This window comes from Lichenostomus cassidix, chromosome 4 (genome assembly GCF_008360975.1).
Source record: "Lichenostomus cassidix isolate B80296 chromosome 4, HeHo_3.0, whole genome shotgun sequence".
Lineage (NCBI taxonomy): Eukaryota > Metazoa > Chordata > Aves > Passeriformes > Meliphagidae > Lichenostomus > Lichenostomus cassidix.
This window is the reverse complement of record NC_139484.1, coordinates 66,447,531-66,463,641: the sequence shown is the minus strand read 5'-3', so window position 1 is coordinate 66,463,641 and position 16,111 is coordinate 66,447,531. Positions and strand designations below refer to the sequence as shown.

The following is a 16,111-nucleotide window of genomic DNA, read 5'->3' as shown; positions in this document are numbered from 1 at the left end:
CGTAACGATCGTAGCTTTGGGGTCCTTCAGCAGCACGTTGTGAAACCTGACTGCGTGCTAACTACTCTTGCATGCAGAACTACTCTTCCCGTTCTTTCTATTGAAAAAAAACAAACCTTCCCCCGTTTTTGTGGGTTCGTATTTTCCTTCAGTTGCTTCTGTAACTCCATCAACAATTTGGAGGCGAAAATGATAAAACAGAGAGAAGACTGAAAATGGTTTGATAAATGCGGTAGAAGAGTAGATTTGTTGCCGAATAACAATTTTTTTACATAGTTATTTTTCACCACGAAGACATCCCTGTCTGCACTCATGCGGAAGGACAGTGTCTTTAAACGTAGTTCCATGTTAAAGAACTAAAGAAAGGGACCTTAGCGTATATCTGTTGCATCAGATTAAACTTCCATTGGTAGGGATTTAGAAAAAGGTGGATTTGCCTCTGTTAGTATTAATTAATCTGGTGCCAGTGGTCAAGTAAGGACTTATCGACTTGGGAACTATTAGAACAAACAGCCAAAGGAAGGTTCCGATATAGGTCATCAGTGATGAAATATAGACAAACAGGAACCATAGATCATCACCCGGGAAAATAAGGACATCATCACTTGTGTGTGTCTCTAAGTGTTTTTAGCCACAGAGCAGCTCGCAGACTCAGAGGATTTTAATTTCTTTAACTATCACTATAAATTCAGATCAGAAAAGGAGCGTCGGTCCTGCTCTCCAGACCCTCAATTCATTGCCTGCACCTTCCCGGGAGCTGCAGTTTGGGGCAACCTGAGCTACGAAGTGCACCCGGCAGGTCCCCTTTAGCATGTCCACTTGGTTACACCGCCCTTGACAAAGCCTCGATTTTTTTTTCCCTCCAGAGCAAGGGCACCCTGTGAGACTCCTCTTGCTACTTGACACTAATTCGAAACGGATTAAAAAGCGAGAGGAGAGGTCAAACAACACTCCTAGATCACCTCAACGGCGAGAAAACTCCAGGGAGCCGCGGAAAGCCTCTTTCCCGAGTTCGGCTGGCGCCGGGAGCGGCTCCCGGCTGCGGCACCTCCCCGGCTGGGAGCGAACCTGGCAGCGCCCCGAGCAGCGGGATTTGCCTGAGCAGGGGTCCCCTCGCTGGGCTGGGGGATCCCTGTGCATCTGCATCAGCTGCCCACGGAAAGACAAGCGGAAGAAGAGTAGGAAAAGTAAAGAAAACCCCCTCTTATCTAGCTGAAACAGCTATGGCGCTTTTTTCCCCACTGGGAAACTCAGTAAGTTGCCATTCGCGAGTGCAAGGGTGAATTTCGTAATGCCACGGTTGTGGTTTTGCTCTTTATTTTTAGAATAAAAGCCGTCGATGCCCTCTAGGAAATATCTTTCCTTTGATACTACCTAGCAGTGACTATTGAAAAGGCAGGCATTGCAGCTTTCTGAAAAGATTTATTTCCAACCCTGGGATATAAAGCTTGAGAACTTAGAAACCAAAGGACGACAAAAGCGTTTGCAAATATATATATATATAAAAATTTTTAAACCCCACATTTTCACTCCGAGATAGGAGGTAAAACCGTCCCACGAGATTTCGGGAGGGTGGGATTAGCACAAGAGACAGCTAGTCTTGTTCTGTAAAAACATCACACAAGCCCCAGTCTGAGAACAAGTTAGCACAAAAAAAGTGTGAGAGAGCTTGAGCTGTTTCTTCCGAAGAAGAAAAAATCAGGAAAGTCACAGTTTAAGAGCCAGGTCTGAGGAAAGGTGTCTACATTTTGATAATGTTAAAGATGAGGAGAAGCTACTCAGGGAAATTAGAGGCAGAGAATTTGAGACAGAGCACAGAGAGGCCTTCGCCTTTACCAATCTGTGTTAAACGTGACTCCGTTCAGGGCAGAGCCAGCGCCACGACCCGTGGGACAGACGCGGGGACACAATCCCCAGGGACTGAGGCAGAGCATCGGCTCTCCTGTGAAACGGGAAAGGGATAATTTGGAAAGGAGGCAGGCAGAGCACGTCCGGGTTTCTTTGGTGGCTCCGTGTTATCTCCTCCGTCCTGGCCACAGAAAAAGCTCTGCAAGAGGGAGGGCGTGTTGGCAGCGCCCTTCCGAGCTTTAGCAAGGTGTCGGCAGCCCACGGACACGCGTGGGGGGAGCGCGGGCTGCCCTTCCGTGGGCCGGAGGGCTGCTGTGGCGAAGACGGACCCTCCACCGGCACAGAGGGGTCATAAATAAAATCGGGGCGGCCCCCGGCAAGGGAAGGTCGGGGGCCGGGGAAGAGGCTATACGTCCCCGTCCACAAGGCTGAAGTGTTTGCCCGGCCCGGGGAGGCAGAGGTAGGGGATGGCGCTGCCCGGGCAGAGCAGGGGAAAAGGCAGCGGCAGCAAGCAGCGACTGAGCAGGGGGCTGTCCTTGTAGAGGGACGGAAAGGAGAGAGCCGCGGCCGCAGTGGGGGGCTGCGGCTCCCCCGGGGGCTCTGCCGGCCCCGGCCCCTGGCCCTCGGGCTCGGACGACATTTGTCTCTTGAGCTTGTTGCGGCGGTTCTGGAACCAGATCTTCACCTGCGTCTCGGTGAGGTGCAGAGCGGCCGCCAGCCCGGCCCGCTCGGAGCTGCTCAGGTAGCGCTTCACATCGAAAGTGGACTCCAGCTGGAACACCTGGCTCTTGGAGAAGATGGTCCTCGTCTTCTTCCTGCCTCCCGCCGCCGATGATCTGCCATTCTCCGCGCCGCAGCCCCCAGCCTCTCGCGGCGGCGGCTGCCGGGGGACGCGTAGCCCCTCCGTGGGGAGCGGTGACCCCGCATCCCTGCCCTCGCGGCGGAGGCCGCAGCGCGTCCCTTCTGCCCGGAGCCGGCGGGACTCGCTGCCTGCAAGGGAAAAGCACAGCATCAGTCCCCGCCGCCGCCCGCGCCCCCGCCCCGCATGCACGCACGGCCCGGCGGAGCGCAGGGAGAGGGTGGGGGACAGGATGGGGAGGGGGCTGCCGAGGGCTGGCCGCGGTCCCACACCCTCCAGAGGGGAGAAGAAGGATGAGGCGCTTCCATAAGGATCCAAGGAAATCCCTCTGCCAGCTGTACGACAGGGAAGTGAGGGGCTCCTGGGCACGGGACAGGCAGCCCCAGGAGGCCGGGAGCGCGGCACAACACCCTGGAAGCAGGTTGGTGCGTGTGCGGCGGCATGTCCCCGAGTCCGCCCGCGGAGCCTCCCTTCCTCCTGCGAGCGCGTGTCTGTGTCAGTGTCTGCGTGTCCGTGTGTGTGTGTGCGAGTCTATATTCGTGTGTGCGTGTCTGTGGCTGCGTGTGTGTGTGTGTGTGTGCCTTTCTGTGTTTGTGTTTGTGTTTGTGTTTGTGTTTGTGTTTGTGTTTGTGTGTCTGTGTCTGTGTCTGTGTCTGTGTCTGTGTCTGTGTTTGTGTGTCTGTGTTTGTGTTTGTGTGTGCGTGTCTGGGTCCGGATTCGCGTGTTCGTGTCCGTGTCCGTGTCCGAGTGTCGGCGGGCCCGGCCTGGCGGCACTGGGGGTGCCCAGGTACCGCCTGGGCGGGGGCACGACTGCGACCCGACGTGCGGGACAGCCTGAGGCGGCTGCTGGCTCCGTACCCGAGTCGCTGCAGCCTTTACTGGGGTCTTGCTCCTCAGACCCTTCTCCCTCCTCTTCCTCCTCTTCCTCTTCCTCCGGCAGCGCGCAGCGGGCTCTGCCCTGCTCCCGGGCCGGGCGGCGGGGGCCGGGCTGCAGGATGCTGTCGATGCTGAAGGCCGGCGGAGCGGCCGGGGCCGGTGGGGCTCGGCGGCCGCTCCCGAGCTGCACCATGGCGCGGAGAGCCGAGCGCGTCCCAGCCGAGCGTGGCCGAGCCGAACCGCGCCGAGCCGAGCTGAGCCGCAGCACTGGCGGCGGCGGGAGGGCGGCAGCGGCAGCCGGGGCGGGGGGAAGGATGGGTACGGGTAGGAGGAGGGGTCGGGGCGGCGGAGGGAGGGGATGGAGCTAGAGGGAGCCAAAGGACTGAGGACGGGGGGAGCGGTGCAGGGAAGAGAAAGAGGGAGGGGAGGATGCAGAGAGGAGAGGGGGAAGGAAAAGAAGAGGGACTAGAGGGAAGCGGGGAGGAAGGGAGGGGCGGGGAGCACGGCGAGGTGTCCCGAAAAGGTGCCCTGGGCAGCCGCGGCAGCGCAGGGCTGACTGCCCTCCTGCCTGGGCCCTTCGCTGTAAGTGGGCGGAGGGAAGGCAGAGCCAGAGCCCACGGCAAAGGCGAAGAGGAGGTGGGATGGCAGAACCGTGATCTCTGGATTGAAGGAGAAGAACGGAGGGAGAAGATTGGAAATAAGATCAGGGAATGAGGCGGAGTCCGATGAGGAAAAACAGTGATGGCAGTCAGAGACGGAAGGAGGGAAAGGGGAAGCTGGGAGCCGCGAATCCCTTCCCTGTGTTTGTACAGCACCTGGCACCACCGCAGGCAGTCTGCTGCTGGCATTTGCTGCAGATTGTCCGTGCCGCTGTTCGGGAGTGGGGTAGAGTACTCTCTGAAAGAGTAGTCATACAGCCAGATCCTCAGACTGAGTACGCATGGTTCCCCTGGGGAGAAGAGCTCTTTTCCTTCCAAGGAGCCCCGTGGTGTCAGGCCACCCCAAAATCCACACGTAACTTCCACACACTCCCCGACACCTCACGCCATCCCCTCTACATCGCCCCCTCCTGCCCGCGGGTCAGCAGAGCCCTTCGGCAGCTTTCAAATGAGAAAGTGCTGGCCGGCTGCGTGAGGCTGTGTGAGTACTCCAGGGTGTGCCTTTGGGAGATGGAGAAGCGTTCACCTGAGCTGTGGAACCTGGGGAAGGATCGGTGTGTTTCTGGGTTATCTCGAGAACTTTTGCTTCCCACCACCTCCCAGCACTGCAACGTTTTAAAACCCGTTTGCACTACTCGAGGCAGGACGTCCAGCGATTTTAGAGCCGCCATCAGTTGTGGATCTCAGGGAAACCCTGTGTAAAGCCGGGGAAATGCTTCCAACTAGCTTTTTAAGAGAGCTTTTAGCCCGAATCTCGGGGGTTTCCACCACGAAAACTGCTGAGGGCAAGCGAGAAGCCCTTGAAAAAGAGTTGACAATAGAAGTGCTACAGGCTTTTAAATATTGTGATGCCAGAGGTTCCTTGAGCTAAAATCAGGGCATCTTAAGGCTCTGGACTGCGTTAATCTTTAACGCACTGGTACCTGAGAGAGAGGGTTTCAGCCCTTTTTCATGATTTTATTTTCACTTTATGAATACACTCAAATTTTAATGCAGCCGTCTGCTGGAGAGCTGCACATTTTCTACGAGCTGAAAAAGAAATATATCTATCTTCCACCAACATGATTATTGGCCAAATGCCCAAACTGTTGCATTTGTCTTGCAGTCGCCTATACGAACTGATGGTTTTATCAGAGCAAAATATCCACTTAAGAGACAGCGAGGGAAGGGCCGAGGGAAAGGCGGAGGTAGAGAGGCAGAAAATGCGAAGAAGCAGCTGAAAATATAATTTAAGAAATTCGGTCTGATATGGTAAAACTAGGAGCATGAGAGACTTGAGTGCCAGGTCGGGTAGCTCTTTGCGTTCCTGTCTCGGCCTCCCTTCCTGCTGTCTGTGAGTGAGACACGTCCCAGGTGCTCATATATCTGTTCTTGCTGCAAACCATTTCCCTTCTAGCTCCAAAAAAGAAAAAAAAATACAAATCCGTCTGAAAATGCGAATGCCTTGACTCAGTGTATTTTCCTAGAAGACACTTCCTTGGAAGAAAAAGGAAAACTTGAAGAAGACAGAAATAAAGAGGAAAGTGAAGAAGGAGAGATAAGTTTCGTCACCCGATCTTTTTTTCACTGCCGCCCCCTCCACTCCCTGAGCAGTCCAAGCCCAGCTCGGTAACACCCCGCTGGGAAAGGTCTGTCATCCTTCCCCAGCCCCATTTGGCCACTTTTCAAAACCGTTTTTGGTTGGGTTTTTTTTTTTTCCCCGACTAACTTCGTGCACAGGGAGCACGTTTCAGAGCTGGATCTCTTCAGCCACCGGGGCAAGTTGGAATCAATTCACTGGCCACAAGAGGATTGGAGCAGGGGAGCTCCGGGGTTCACCTGCAGCGAGTTCTGCAAGCCAGATCCACACAGGGCTCCTCAGGCTCTCTGCTAGATCGCCCTCATCTTCAGGAAAAGTAAAGACCAACAGGTAGAGCGTGTCCTGCGCAACCCAAACCTCCTGCAAAGTGCCCTCCTGCGGAGGCTGCCGCGGGGGAAGGCAGCGGAATCCCCGAGCCCTACTCCCAGCAACACAGTCCGAGCCCCCGCCCCTCGTTTGACCCAGAGTTAATGTGGGGAACAGTGTCCGACGGGGCCGAGGAGCGAGAGTCCTGCCCAAAATTCAGGGGCTTTTCCCATTGAATGGCTCCCGGGACGCGTGGAGCAGTCCCGGGAAGAGATTCGTGTGGGGTCGGCCGTGGGCAGGGGCGGCTCTGGCCATAGCCCTCGGTTTCTGCGAGGATCAGAGCCAGCAAAGAGCTCTGGGGTCAGAGAGGCCAGAGAGGGAGTCCCGAGCCGCTAGTCCCCCTCAGTCCACTCCACACCATCGCGATTCACTCCCGGGCTCCGACAGGGATTGCAAGCAACAGTTTTTCCTACAAAAGGTAGAGATTTCCCAACACTGGTACTTCTTCAACCCATGCTTCATCTGGATGTTATTCGTGAAGCACCTCGTTGTCCGGGACGTGTGAGGACACGGAGGCCGGTACCGCACAGCGGCAGGGCACGAAGAGCGAACCTTTTCCTTTTAATAGGATAATCCTAGAAGCTAACATCGTGCAGAGTGGAAACCTTTCACCTGGGAAAGCTTTTTACCAGAAATCACTCGACATAAATATCTATATTTCCATTTTAGCTCAGAGCACAAAAAGTCTCTTACTCTAAACCTGATGGAAACGAAATCTGATTAGATGGCACAGAAACGCCAGAGAGTAGTTTTGCTTGGTTTACGGAATCGAGCTTGGTTTATCCCCCAATGTACTCGAGAGTAAAACAGTCCCTCCCTGGGTTTCACACCCCCTTGCAAATAAAACTGCAACTGCGGACACACAGGCAACCCGCAGCCGTCTTTAAAGCATCTCCGATGCTCTCACACGGCACAGCCCGGGCCAGTGGATCCGGAACAGAAACGCTGTCTGAAAAGTTCATTAAAATCACTAGGCGGGTTTGGGCACCTTGGCGCTGCTGGTCCCTAAATAAAAGTCATTTCAGCTGTTCAGCAGAGGCTAGAGATGAATTGCCGATTGCAGGCAGAGCTTTGGGGCAGCAGGGACATCCCTCTCCTGCGCCGAGCATCCCGGGGAGGGAGGGCAGAGAAAACGGTATCACTAGCTGGAAAGCAACTCTCCCTGGAGTGTCCCAGGAAGGCAGCTACAAGTGTCACACAGGAACAGGCTTTTCTGGGGAGCTGGGCACGCTCAGAGGATTGCTCCAGCCCAAGGGGTGTCGGGGCACAGGCGGATAGGGCTACGCTGTGACCCAGGGACAGAGCATCCCTATTCGAAACTTTGTTTCCCTCTGAGCTGAGGTCAGTTCAGAGTCCTCAGTTAAATCGCCTTCCTCCGGACTCTGTGCTTGATACCTGTGGAAAAATCCTGGAGGGGATTTCCGATTAAGGCTAGTAATTCCCGACTGTTCAGCAGACAGAAATTGCTAAAGAGGAAAGGGAAAGGGAAAGGGAAAGGGAAAGAAGAAAAGAAAAGAAAAGAAAAGAAAAGAAAAGAAAAGAAAAGAAAAGAAAAGAAAAGAAAAGAAAAGAAAAGAAAAGAAAAGAAAAGAAAAGGAAAAGAAAAGAAAAGAAAAGAAAAGAAAAGAAAAGAAAAGAAAAGAAAAGAGAGAAGAGAAGAGAAGAGAAGAGAAGAGAAGAAAAGAAAAGAAAAGAAAAGAAAAGAAAAGAAAAGAAAAGAAAAGAAAAGAAGAGAAAAAAATTTAAATTTTAGGTGCACATCTAAATTTTCATTTATATCTTTTTGAATAGACATTATTGTATCTCACTACATAGAAATTAAACCCTAAGCAGAGTTGAGAAACTCAGGATAGTTAAATGAGGCATTAAGACATCCTCCATAAAGTTACATTCGTTTGGAATGGGAAGGGAAATATCAGAATATTGCCTGGATCTAATTTGAGGCTGACAGCCCTAAACACTGCGAGTCCGCTGGTCTAGAGAAGTCTCTCTCCGATCGATGGCGAGCGCGGGACACGTTGGCACAGGGCACAGACAGACTATTCCAAGATAATGCAGTGGAAAAGAAAAAAAGTAAGAATCGATCCAAATATATTGTTGAACAGTGGAGCCAGCACGCACCTATGAGATTTATCAAGTATTGATTTGCATTAATATTTTAGACTCGTGCCTACGAGCAAAGTTATGGGCCATCTCAAGCCGGTGAGCAATGAACCATTTGCAAAGTAGCCATTTAACAAGGTGCTTTCCAGCATATCGATCATTTTCATTTAAAGTGTAATTAATAATAAGGTCTTACTGCAGCTACACTAGGAATTTATTTCAGAAGGGCAGTTTAGATTTCATTTCTATTGTCGTTTGCTTTGCTTAAAAAAAAAAAATCACCGATTATTTTTATTAGCGTCCAATAAACACAAGTTGTCCTTGTGAGTAATCTGGCAAGGTTTTCCTTTGCCTCGCCTCTGGAGTGCCATCTAGCTAAGCTGTTGTAGCAACATTCATTAAATAAATGTCAACAGACAAGGATTTATGCTGCATAATAATATTACAGCTGTACTATAACTGGATTTATTTTAAAGCTATTCTGAGGTCGCTTTGATCTATAAAGCAGCAACGTATGTCTCTATATGTCGCAAAGAGCCTTTGCAAAAGTACTTGGAGCTTTAAAGTCCATCAGCATTTTTCTTAGAGCTTTCTGTTTGCAGAAGCAGCATAAAGAGCGACCCTTATATTTTTTGTTTGTTTAATAAAAAATACACAAGAAGAAGAAAACTGTGAGGAATTTGCTGTCCTGATTTGAGGGGTAGGCGTGGTTGTTTTGGTCTAGGGGGGTTTGCCTATTTTTAAATAGTCAGTGCACATACATCTGTTGCTAGGTGTTTCTCTGCATCCTGCAGAAGTTTCCTACCATCAGGTACAGGGAAACGTATCATTGAAAAAGCTGCTAGGTGAAGAAACCTGAGGTGTATATGTTCCTACTTTCAGCACGTACTTTTAATAAGCCACTATAAATCATTTTCTGCATGTACAGAATAAGGCATAAGTAAGCACTTTTTCTTAGATGATTTAACGTCTTGCACCTTTTAATATTTTACCATGATCATAAGTTACAAATACAGTGTATGAAAAAAATCTGTTTATTGATATAATCAGCACATCTTTAAAAAACAAACATACTAATGTCAAAACACATTTTAAAAATCCGATTGATCATTTAGCCCTGCCAGTTCCTTAACTTCAAGAAAAGAATATTTAGTAGAATCAGAAGTATAATAATCTCATATGTTACTCCAAAGAAAAGGCATGTGGAGAGTGGCAGGCGTGTTAAATTTCTCGTTGGATTACAATCTACTCTGATATGACTGTAGTGAGTCAGGATTTTACTCCAGTAGGAAACACTGGGAGGTCTGGGGAGCTGAATATGACGGGAAAAACGGTCTGGCCGCTTTCTTCCAGGGGCAGCCGGCTTTGAATTACATCAGAATCAAGTGCTTGCGCCCTGAGGAAAAAACATGGTCCCAAGTCACCTCCTCTGGCACGAAAAAGCTGAAGTCCAACCCGCTGCCGGCGGGTCCCGTCTGGGGCACCGACTGCCCCAACTTCGCCACTTCCCGGCCCGTCTTACACCGCTCGGGGACCAGGCTTTAGAAGTTTTCGTCTCAAATTCAGGTGTTTGACGGATATGCCAAAAAAAACGGCTGGAGAATATGTCCGGAGATTTCAGAGCGAGATCAGCAGCAGTTGAAGGAAAAAAAAAAATAAGAAGAAGAAAAAAAAAAGAAGAAGAAAAAGAAAGACAACATTTTCCAGAAACGGGGCTTAAGTTGAAACCAGTATCCGGGCAATCAAGTACTTTTCTCAGGAACATGTGTATATATATATTTATATATATATATATATATGTGTGTGTGTGTATACACATATATGTAGTGCTCGAGTCGTTTTGAGGCTTGCAACGTCCTGACTTCAACTGTACAGACTGGTGCCCAAAGCCATATTTCAGGCCAAAGCAGAGGGAAAAAAAAAAAAAGAAAGAAAGAAAAAAAAAAAAAGAAAAGAAAAAAAAGGAAAAAAAAAGAAAAAAAAAGAAGCAAAAATGAAAGAGGAAAAAAATTAAAAAGGCGAGGGAAAGCCCAAAACTGTGTTGAGGTTGCAGTCCGCCCCTGACCGTTCTTCTCAAGTTTTGTATCAAAACTGAAGCTCCGCCACACCTCGCCGATCAATTTCATAAGCACAAAAAATAAGATTGCTCCAATTGTAATGAAAAGCGTAGGAAATAGTAAGAATTAGATCGCCCTTCCTTCGCTGGAGACAGATCCGCATGCACGTTCCCCAGCAGATCCAGGAGCTGGCCTTCCCTGCAGGGACACCGAGTGCTACGAGCTGGTTGGTTCAATTGCAGCTGATTATGCCCTAGAATGTAGGATCGAAGCTTGATCGAAGCTTTTCACCAAGGCTGAGTTTTATAAGGTCATTTCCCCCTTAATATTTGGAAAAAGAAATTCAAACTTTTAGAAAAACAATGATAGTCCCGAAATCCATTTTAGCAGTGGGTAGGAGGGGGGAAATAAAACAATTATTAAAGGAAAACAATAAATTGGCATGCATAATACTTCATATAATATCACGTTACAGGTTCGCTTGCATAACCAGCCATACAGCTCCCCAGTCTGTTCCCATCTGATTATTTTTCTTTCCTTCCTTTTAAATTGCCAGTGAATTATTAATCGATTACACAAACTGATCCCGTAAGAGACAGACAAGCCGAGGTGCGCTTTGCTCAACCTCTTCAGGAGACCGAAAAAAAAGTGGCAAATCCACTTGTAAAATACAGTATGTCGAATTACATATACATATGTATAAAACCGTGTATTTTAGCCAATAATTTGTCAGGGAAAGAAAACGAAAACAAAGAAACCAAATCCTCACAGCTCGGATTTCAGCAGGGCGAATTCTTTCCAACAATTTTCCTTCGAGTTGTTTCAAATCAAAACTCCTGCATCGAAAAGGACCAGGGGGGCACCAGCACATGCTTGGGTGTTGGTAGTATGGAAATGAGAGTAACAATGGGAAGGGGATCTGTACGAATTAAGTGGCTAAAACAAAGGGCCCTGGAGAAGCTGCTGGAGGCCGGGATCAGCAGGGTTCCCCCCTCTGCACGGAAAGCTGCTGGCCAGCGGGGACACTTCAAGGTTTCCCCGGCAGGAGCGCTGGCCCGGGGCACCAGAGGTCCCGGGGAAGGTCTCTGGACCGCCGCGGAGCCCCGAGGCTTGGCCGCCCGTGGGGAGGGGGCGGCGGGCAGGAAAGCGCCGGCTGCTCGTACATTCGTATCGCGCTCGGCAGCTCCGCGGCTCGCAAGAGGAAGGGTCGGGGGAGTCTGTTGCCCCCCGGGAAACGCCGGTCTGTGTCACCCCCAAGGCGGGGAGGCCGTGAGGGTTTTGCCGCTGCCACGGGGCTGGATTTTCTTTGGATGCGCGGCGGTGGGAGCCCCGCTGACCTGATCCCGGTGCGCGGCTGGGGTCTCCGCAGTCCTTTCGGCTCCCCCCGGCTGCCGCACGTCGCTCCGAGTTTACCCCAAAAGTAAGTTTATTGCACGTTTGAAAAAAAAAAAAAAAAAAAGTCAAAAAGCAGAAAATCAAGAAACGTGTAAGTTGAAAATAAAAAGTCCGTGGAGGAAGGGGGGTGGAGCTGGAAGCCGAGGGAGGGGGCGAGGGGGCCGCGGTCCCTGCAGAGGTGGGCGCTCAGACGAGTCCTGTCATCTGCGACCGTAGGAAAGGGAGGGAGGCGGCGGGAAAGGTGCCTAGGGGGTAGCTGACGCCGCTGGAGAAGCCCACCAAGGGGGGCGACATGTGCGGCAGGGTGAAGCCCAAGGCGCTCGCCGGCGAGTTCTCGTGGTACAAAATGGGGACCCGCACTATCCTTTGGGCGGCGTGGGAGAGGTTGGCCGCTTCCAGGTCTGCGGCCAGCTGCCGCTTCCACTTGTTGCGGCGGTTCTGGAACCAGATCTTCACCTGCGTCTCGGTGAGGTGCAGCGAGGCGGCCAGCCCGGCCCGCTCGGAGCTGCTCAGGTAGCGCTTCACATCGAAGGTGGACTCCAGCTGGAACACCTGGCTGCGGCTGAACACCGTGCGCGTCTTCTTCTTGCGGCCGGCGGCGCGCTGCTCCGGCTCCCCCTGCTCCTCGCCGCGCTCCTCCTCCTCCTCTCTGCCGCCGGGCCCGGGCCGCCCGCCCGCCGGGCCTCTCGCCGCCGCCCGCCCGCCGCCAGCCCGCTCCGCCGGCTCCTCGGGCAGCTCAGGCGAGTCCCGGTCGCTGGCTGCGGAGAGAGGTAGAGGGCTGCTGCAGGATGGAGGCAACGGGAATCGCACAGCCCGCCCGCTCCGCGCCTCGCTCGCCGGGGGGAAACAGCGCGGCTGCGGGGAGAGCAAGGCCGGGGAGAGAGGAGCAGCTCCTGCCGCTTCTCTGCCTCCTGAGATAACCTCCCGAATATTTCTGGGTATACACACATGCGCACGCATGCTTGTATGGAAACACAAACCCTGTGTTTTCTATATATAAATATACTGATCTATGGACGTGCTCTCCTATCTGATTATGTGTGCACACATCTCAATGTCCGCACGTACCTAAAGGCACTGCTGTGTGTGTATAACACACACAGACTGTTTTCAAATCACAAAACGTACCCGTGTATGTTTACACACACGTGTATACGCATTGAAGTGTGTAAATACTTTATATATATTTGTATGTATACACACGAATACACGTGACCTCATTTATATACTCAAGTCTGTATTTACACACATATACTTACATTTGTGAGTAAGTACATTGTGTGAGAGGAGTAAGCATTATAGTGCGTCTGTGTGTATACAAAGAGGGGTAAAGGAGAAATAATTCACTTCATATTGTTCTGGACTTCAAAAAGCTAATGGGTGGGGACAACTTTTCTAGTATTGAGACGTATCTCTGTGGAGTCTCCAGCACTATGCCTTCCAATGACAATTTTAAAGGGGAAAAAATGTTTCCTACTCTTTATAGAATAGAGGAAAAACAGAAAATTAAAAAAAAAAAAGGTGGAAAAAACCCCAGTTGTTTCTGGAGCACTTTTCTGTTTCTAGATGTACTTTTGAGAGAAATTAAAAACACTAATAAACCCACTACTGTAAAAATAAACTATTTGGATTGCGAATCACGCCTCTTTTCCTTATTGAGCAATCGCGACATCTCTTCAGGCTCACAGAGATGCGCCGAGGCATGATGTTTTTCTATGAGTAAATAGTAAATAACCACTGATAGCAGCCCATGTACTCTATCATATGTTAACTTCAGCCCCAAACCCAGGCTCCTGCTCCAGCACCCTCTCCTTTGGGATCCCTGCAGAGAGGCCGCGCTGCGGGCGGAGGGCAGCGGGGCTGGTTCTGCGGGAAGGGGCGGCTGGGCCAGACGGGACCGAGCCCAGCTGCTCCCCCGGCTTCCCAAACTCTCCACTGCGCTGCTGGGGCAAATGGCGCTCCCAGATTTGCGGCTTGATGGGGAGCCAAAACAAAAAAAAAAAAAAAAAAAGAAAGGAAAAATGAAAAAACAAAGCTAGAGTTGCCTCTTAAAAATAATTTAAAAAATTAAAAAAAAAAAAAAAAGAAAAGGGAGAGAGAAAAGAGAGAAGGGAAAAGATGAGGGGGTAAAAGGGAAAGAAAAAAAAAATCCCCAAGCAAGCCAAAAATCCCTGTTTACACTTCGGGCAACGGGGCGGAGGCTCCAGGTGCCTGACACACAGGGAGCATTTCCGGAGATTTGCCCCGAGCGGCCGAAAACGGGGAGGCAGGGCGGGGGCAGCGGGGGCACTCCGTGCATCCCCCTCCGGCCTGCTCCGGGGGGCAGCGGCGGGACCCGGACACCCCCCACCCCGGGGGGAGCAGGAACGACCCCCAGCCCCGGCCGGGCCCGGCGGTGAAGGGTGGGGAAAGGCGACTTACTGTCGGGGCTGGCGCAGCCCAGGAAGGCGGCGTGCGCCCGGCGGTACCAGCCGACGGCGGCGTCGCGGAGGGGGCAGCCCGGGGCTCCGAGGCGCAGCGGGGAGTGCGGCCCGCAGCGCGGACCCCCGCGCCCGCCGCCCGCCGCCCGCCGCGCCCCGCCGCCCGCCGTGCCCTCGGTGCCCAGCAGGTCCTCGATGAAGAAGGACGAGACGCGGGCGGAGGTGGAGCCGGCGTTCTCCGTGGCTTCGTCCGGCATCGTCGGAGAGAACTGCGGGAGGGAGTCCCGGCTCCGCCGGCGGCTGGCTCCTCGGCTTCCCGCTGCCCCGCGGCCGCCTCTCGCCTCTGCCTAGCCCCGTGGATGCTCTCCTGGTATAAAAGCGTTTTTTTCCGGAGTAATCATTTCAGATCGCGGTTTGCCATCATTTCCTGCAAGCTAGGAGGGGAGGGGGGAGGGGGAGGAGAGGAAGGGAACGGGGAAGGAAAAAAAAAAAAAAGCAGCCCGACAACCCATCGGAGGCGCCAGATTCTGCGCGAAAACGCTAATAACGAAATAAAAATGTCATGCGAGTTAAACGGCGGGCAGGAGCGGGGGGTTCCTGCGGTGGGCGGAGCGCCGAGCCGAATGGGATTTGCGCGGGGGAAGCGGCGGGCGCCGGGCGCTGCCGGGCGTGTGCGTGTGTCTGCGTCTGTGCGTGTGTCTGTGTGTGTCTCTGCGCGTCCGTGTGTGTCCGTGTGTCTGTGTGTCCGTGTGTCTGTGTGTCCGTGTGTGTCTCTGCGTGTCCGTGTGTGTCTCTGCGTGTCCGTGTGTGTGCGCGCCGCCCCGGGGCCGCCGTTCACGAGCTCCTTATTTAGGTCAATTAGGGAGCAAATCCCGGTGCGGGGGGGGCTGCGGCGGCCGCGGCACACGGGCCCAGCCGGGGGGGCTTGGCCGCTCCACGTCCCCGCCCTCCCATTGGCTGCAGCGGGCTCAGCGGGCAGCCCCGGCAGCCAATCGGCGCCGCGGACATCGAGCTCATATTAATATCATTAATATAATTAATAATAATCACCCCCCGCCCACCCCCCGCCGAGCGCTTTCATGTGGCGGCGGCGGCGATGGACGGAGGAGATGCGCCCTCCGCTGCCCGGAGAGCCTGCTCCGGCCCCGCGGGCTGCCGGCGGAGCGGTGAGCTTGTCCTCAGCCCGGAGACCACGGCTGGGGCGTTTGAGTCGGTTTTGGGAGAGTGGCAGAGGGACGAGTGCCCCCGTGAGCAGGCAGTGGGTGTCCTGGTGGAGGGGAGGGTGCCTGCTAGGGAAGAGAAGAGGATTCCCCTGTAAGGGGTCTCCCGAGGTCCGTTTTGTCTACCTTTATATATGTGCATATACATATACGGGTATATTTTTATAGATGTAGATACGATGTCTGTATAGTTTATTTAAAAGGACTGCCAGCCCCGCTCATCGGGGAAGGGGCCGACCGGGTCTCCCTGTTTCCCGCGGCCCGGGGCGGGGAGGCAGTGGAGATGCACTGCCCCGTCCCGGACCCAACCCGTGGTTCCTGGCGTTACCCCTCTTCAGCACGACTTTTTTATCATTGTTCTTACTGTAATCCCATTCCGTGGGAAGCTGTAAAGTCGTCCTCCCCCTGCCCCCTTTTTCCGACCCTCTGGAGTCAACCCGCACTGAGACAAGGACCCCAGCAACCCCACAAAAGTCCCCCTCGCTGCGGGGCACCGGAGCAGGAGGGTTACCCTCTGCCTATTCCCTCGGGACCAGGCGAGCCAGGTTAGTAGAGAGGCGAGTCGGTCCAGAGCGCACGCCGGAGACCCGCGGAGGTTTGGGTGAGTACACAGGCGCCCCTGCGATGCTCATCTGCAGGTCGATCCTCTTCTCCTCCTCTGCTCTTCCTCTCTGCCGGAGGATCCTCCTTGTTCCCCTTTGCGGTACTCCTGGCCAAGTCCCCTTGTCC

At 52.8% G+C, this 16,111-nt stretch overlaps 2 protein-coding genes across 2 annotated transcripts; both read right to left on the bottom strand.

Moving 5' to 3' along the window:
- Nucleotides 1-1,402: 1,402 nt before the first annotated feature.
- LOC146438758 (homeobox protein HMX2-like) lies at nt 1,403-3,828 on the bottom strand. The gene is made up of 2 exons (XM_085059909.1): nt 3,566-3,828; nt 1,403-2,838 (listed from the first exon to the last, which is right to left on the bottom strand). Exons 1-2 carry the CDS (start codon nt 3,774-3,776, stop codon nt 2,255-2,257), a joined length of 795 nt encoding a protein of 264 aa, XP_084916035.1. The 5' UTR covers nt 3,777-3,828; the 3' UTR covers nt 1,403-2,254.
- A 7,984-nt stretch (nt 3,829-11,812) lies between these two features.
- HMX1 (H6 family homeobox 1) lies at nt 11,813-14,971 on the bottom strand. The gene is made up of 2 exons (XM_085059908.1): nt 14,164-14,971; nt 11,813-12,500 (listed from the first exon to the last, which is right to left on the bottom strand). Exons 1-2 carry the CDS (start codon nt 14,417-14,419, stop codon nt 11,929-11,931), a joined length of 828 nt encoding a protein of 275 aa, XP_084916034.1. The 5' UTR covers nt 14,420-14,971; the 3' UTR covers nt 11,813-11,928.
- Nucleotides 14,972-16,111: the final 1,140 nt, after the last annotated feature.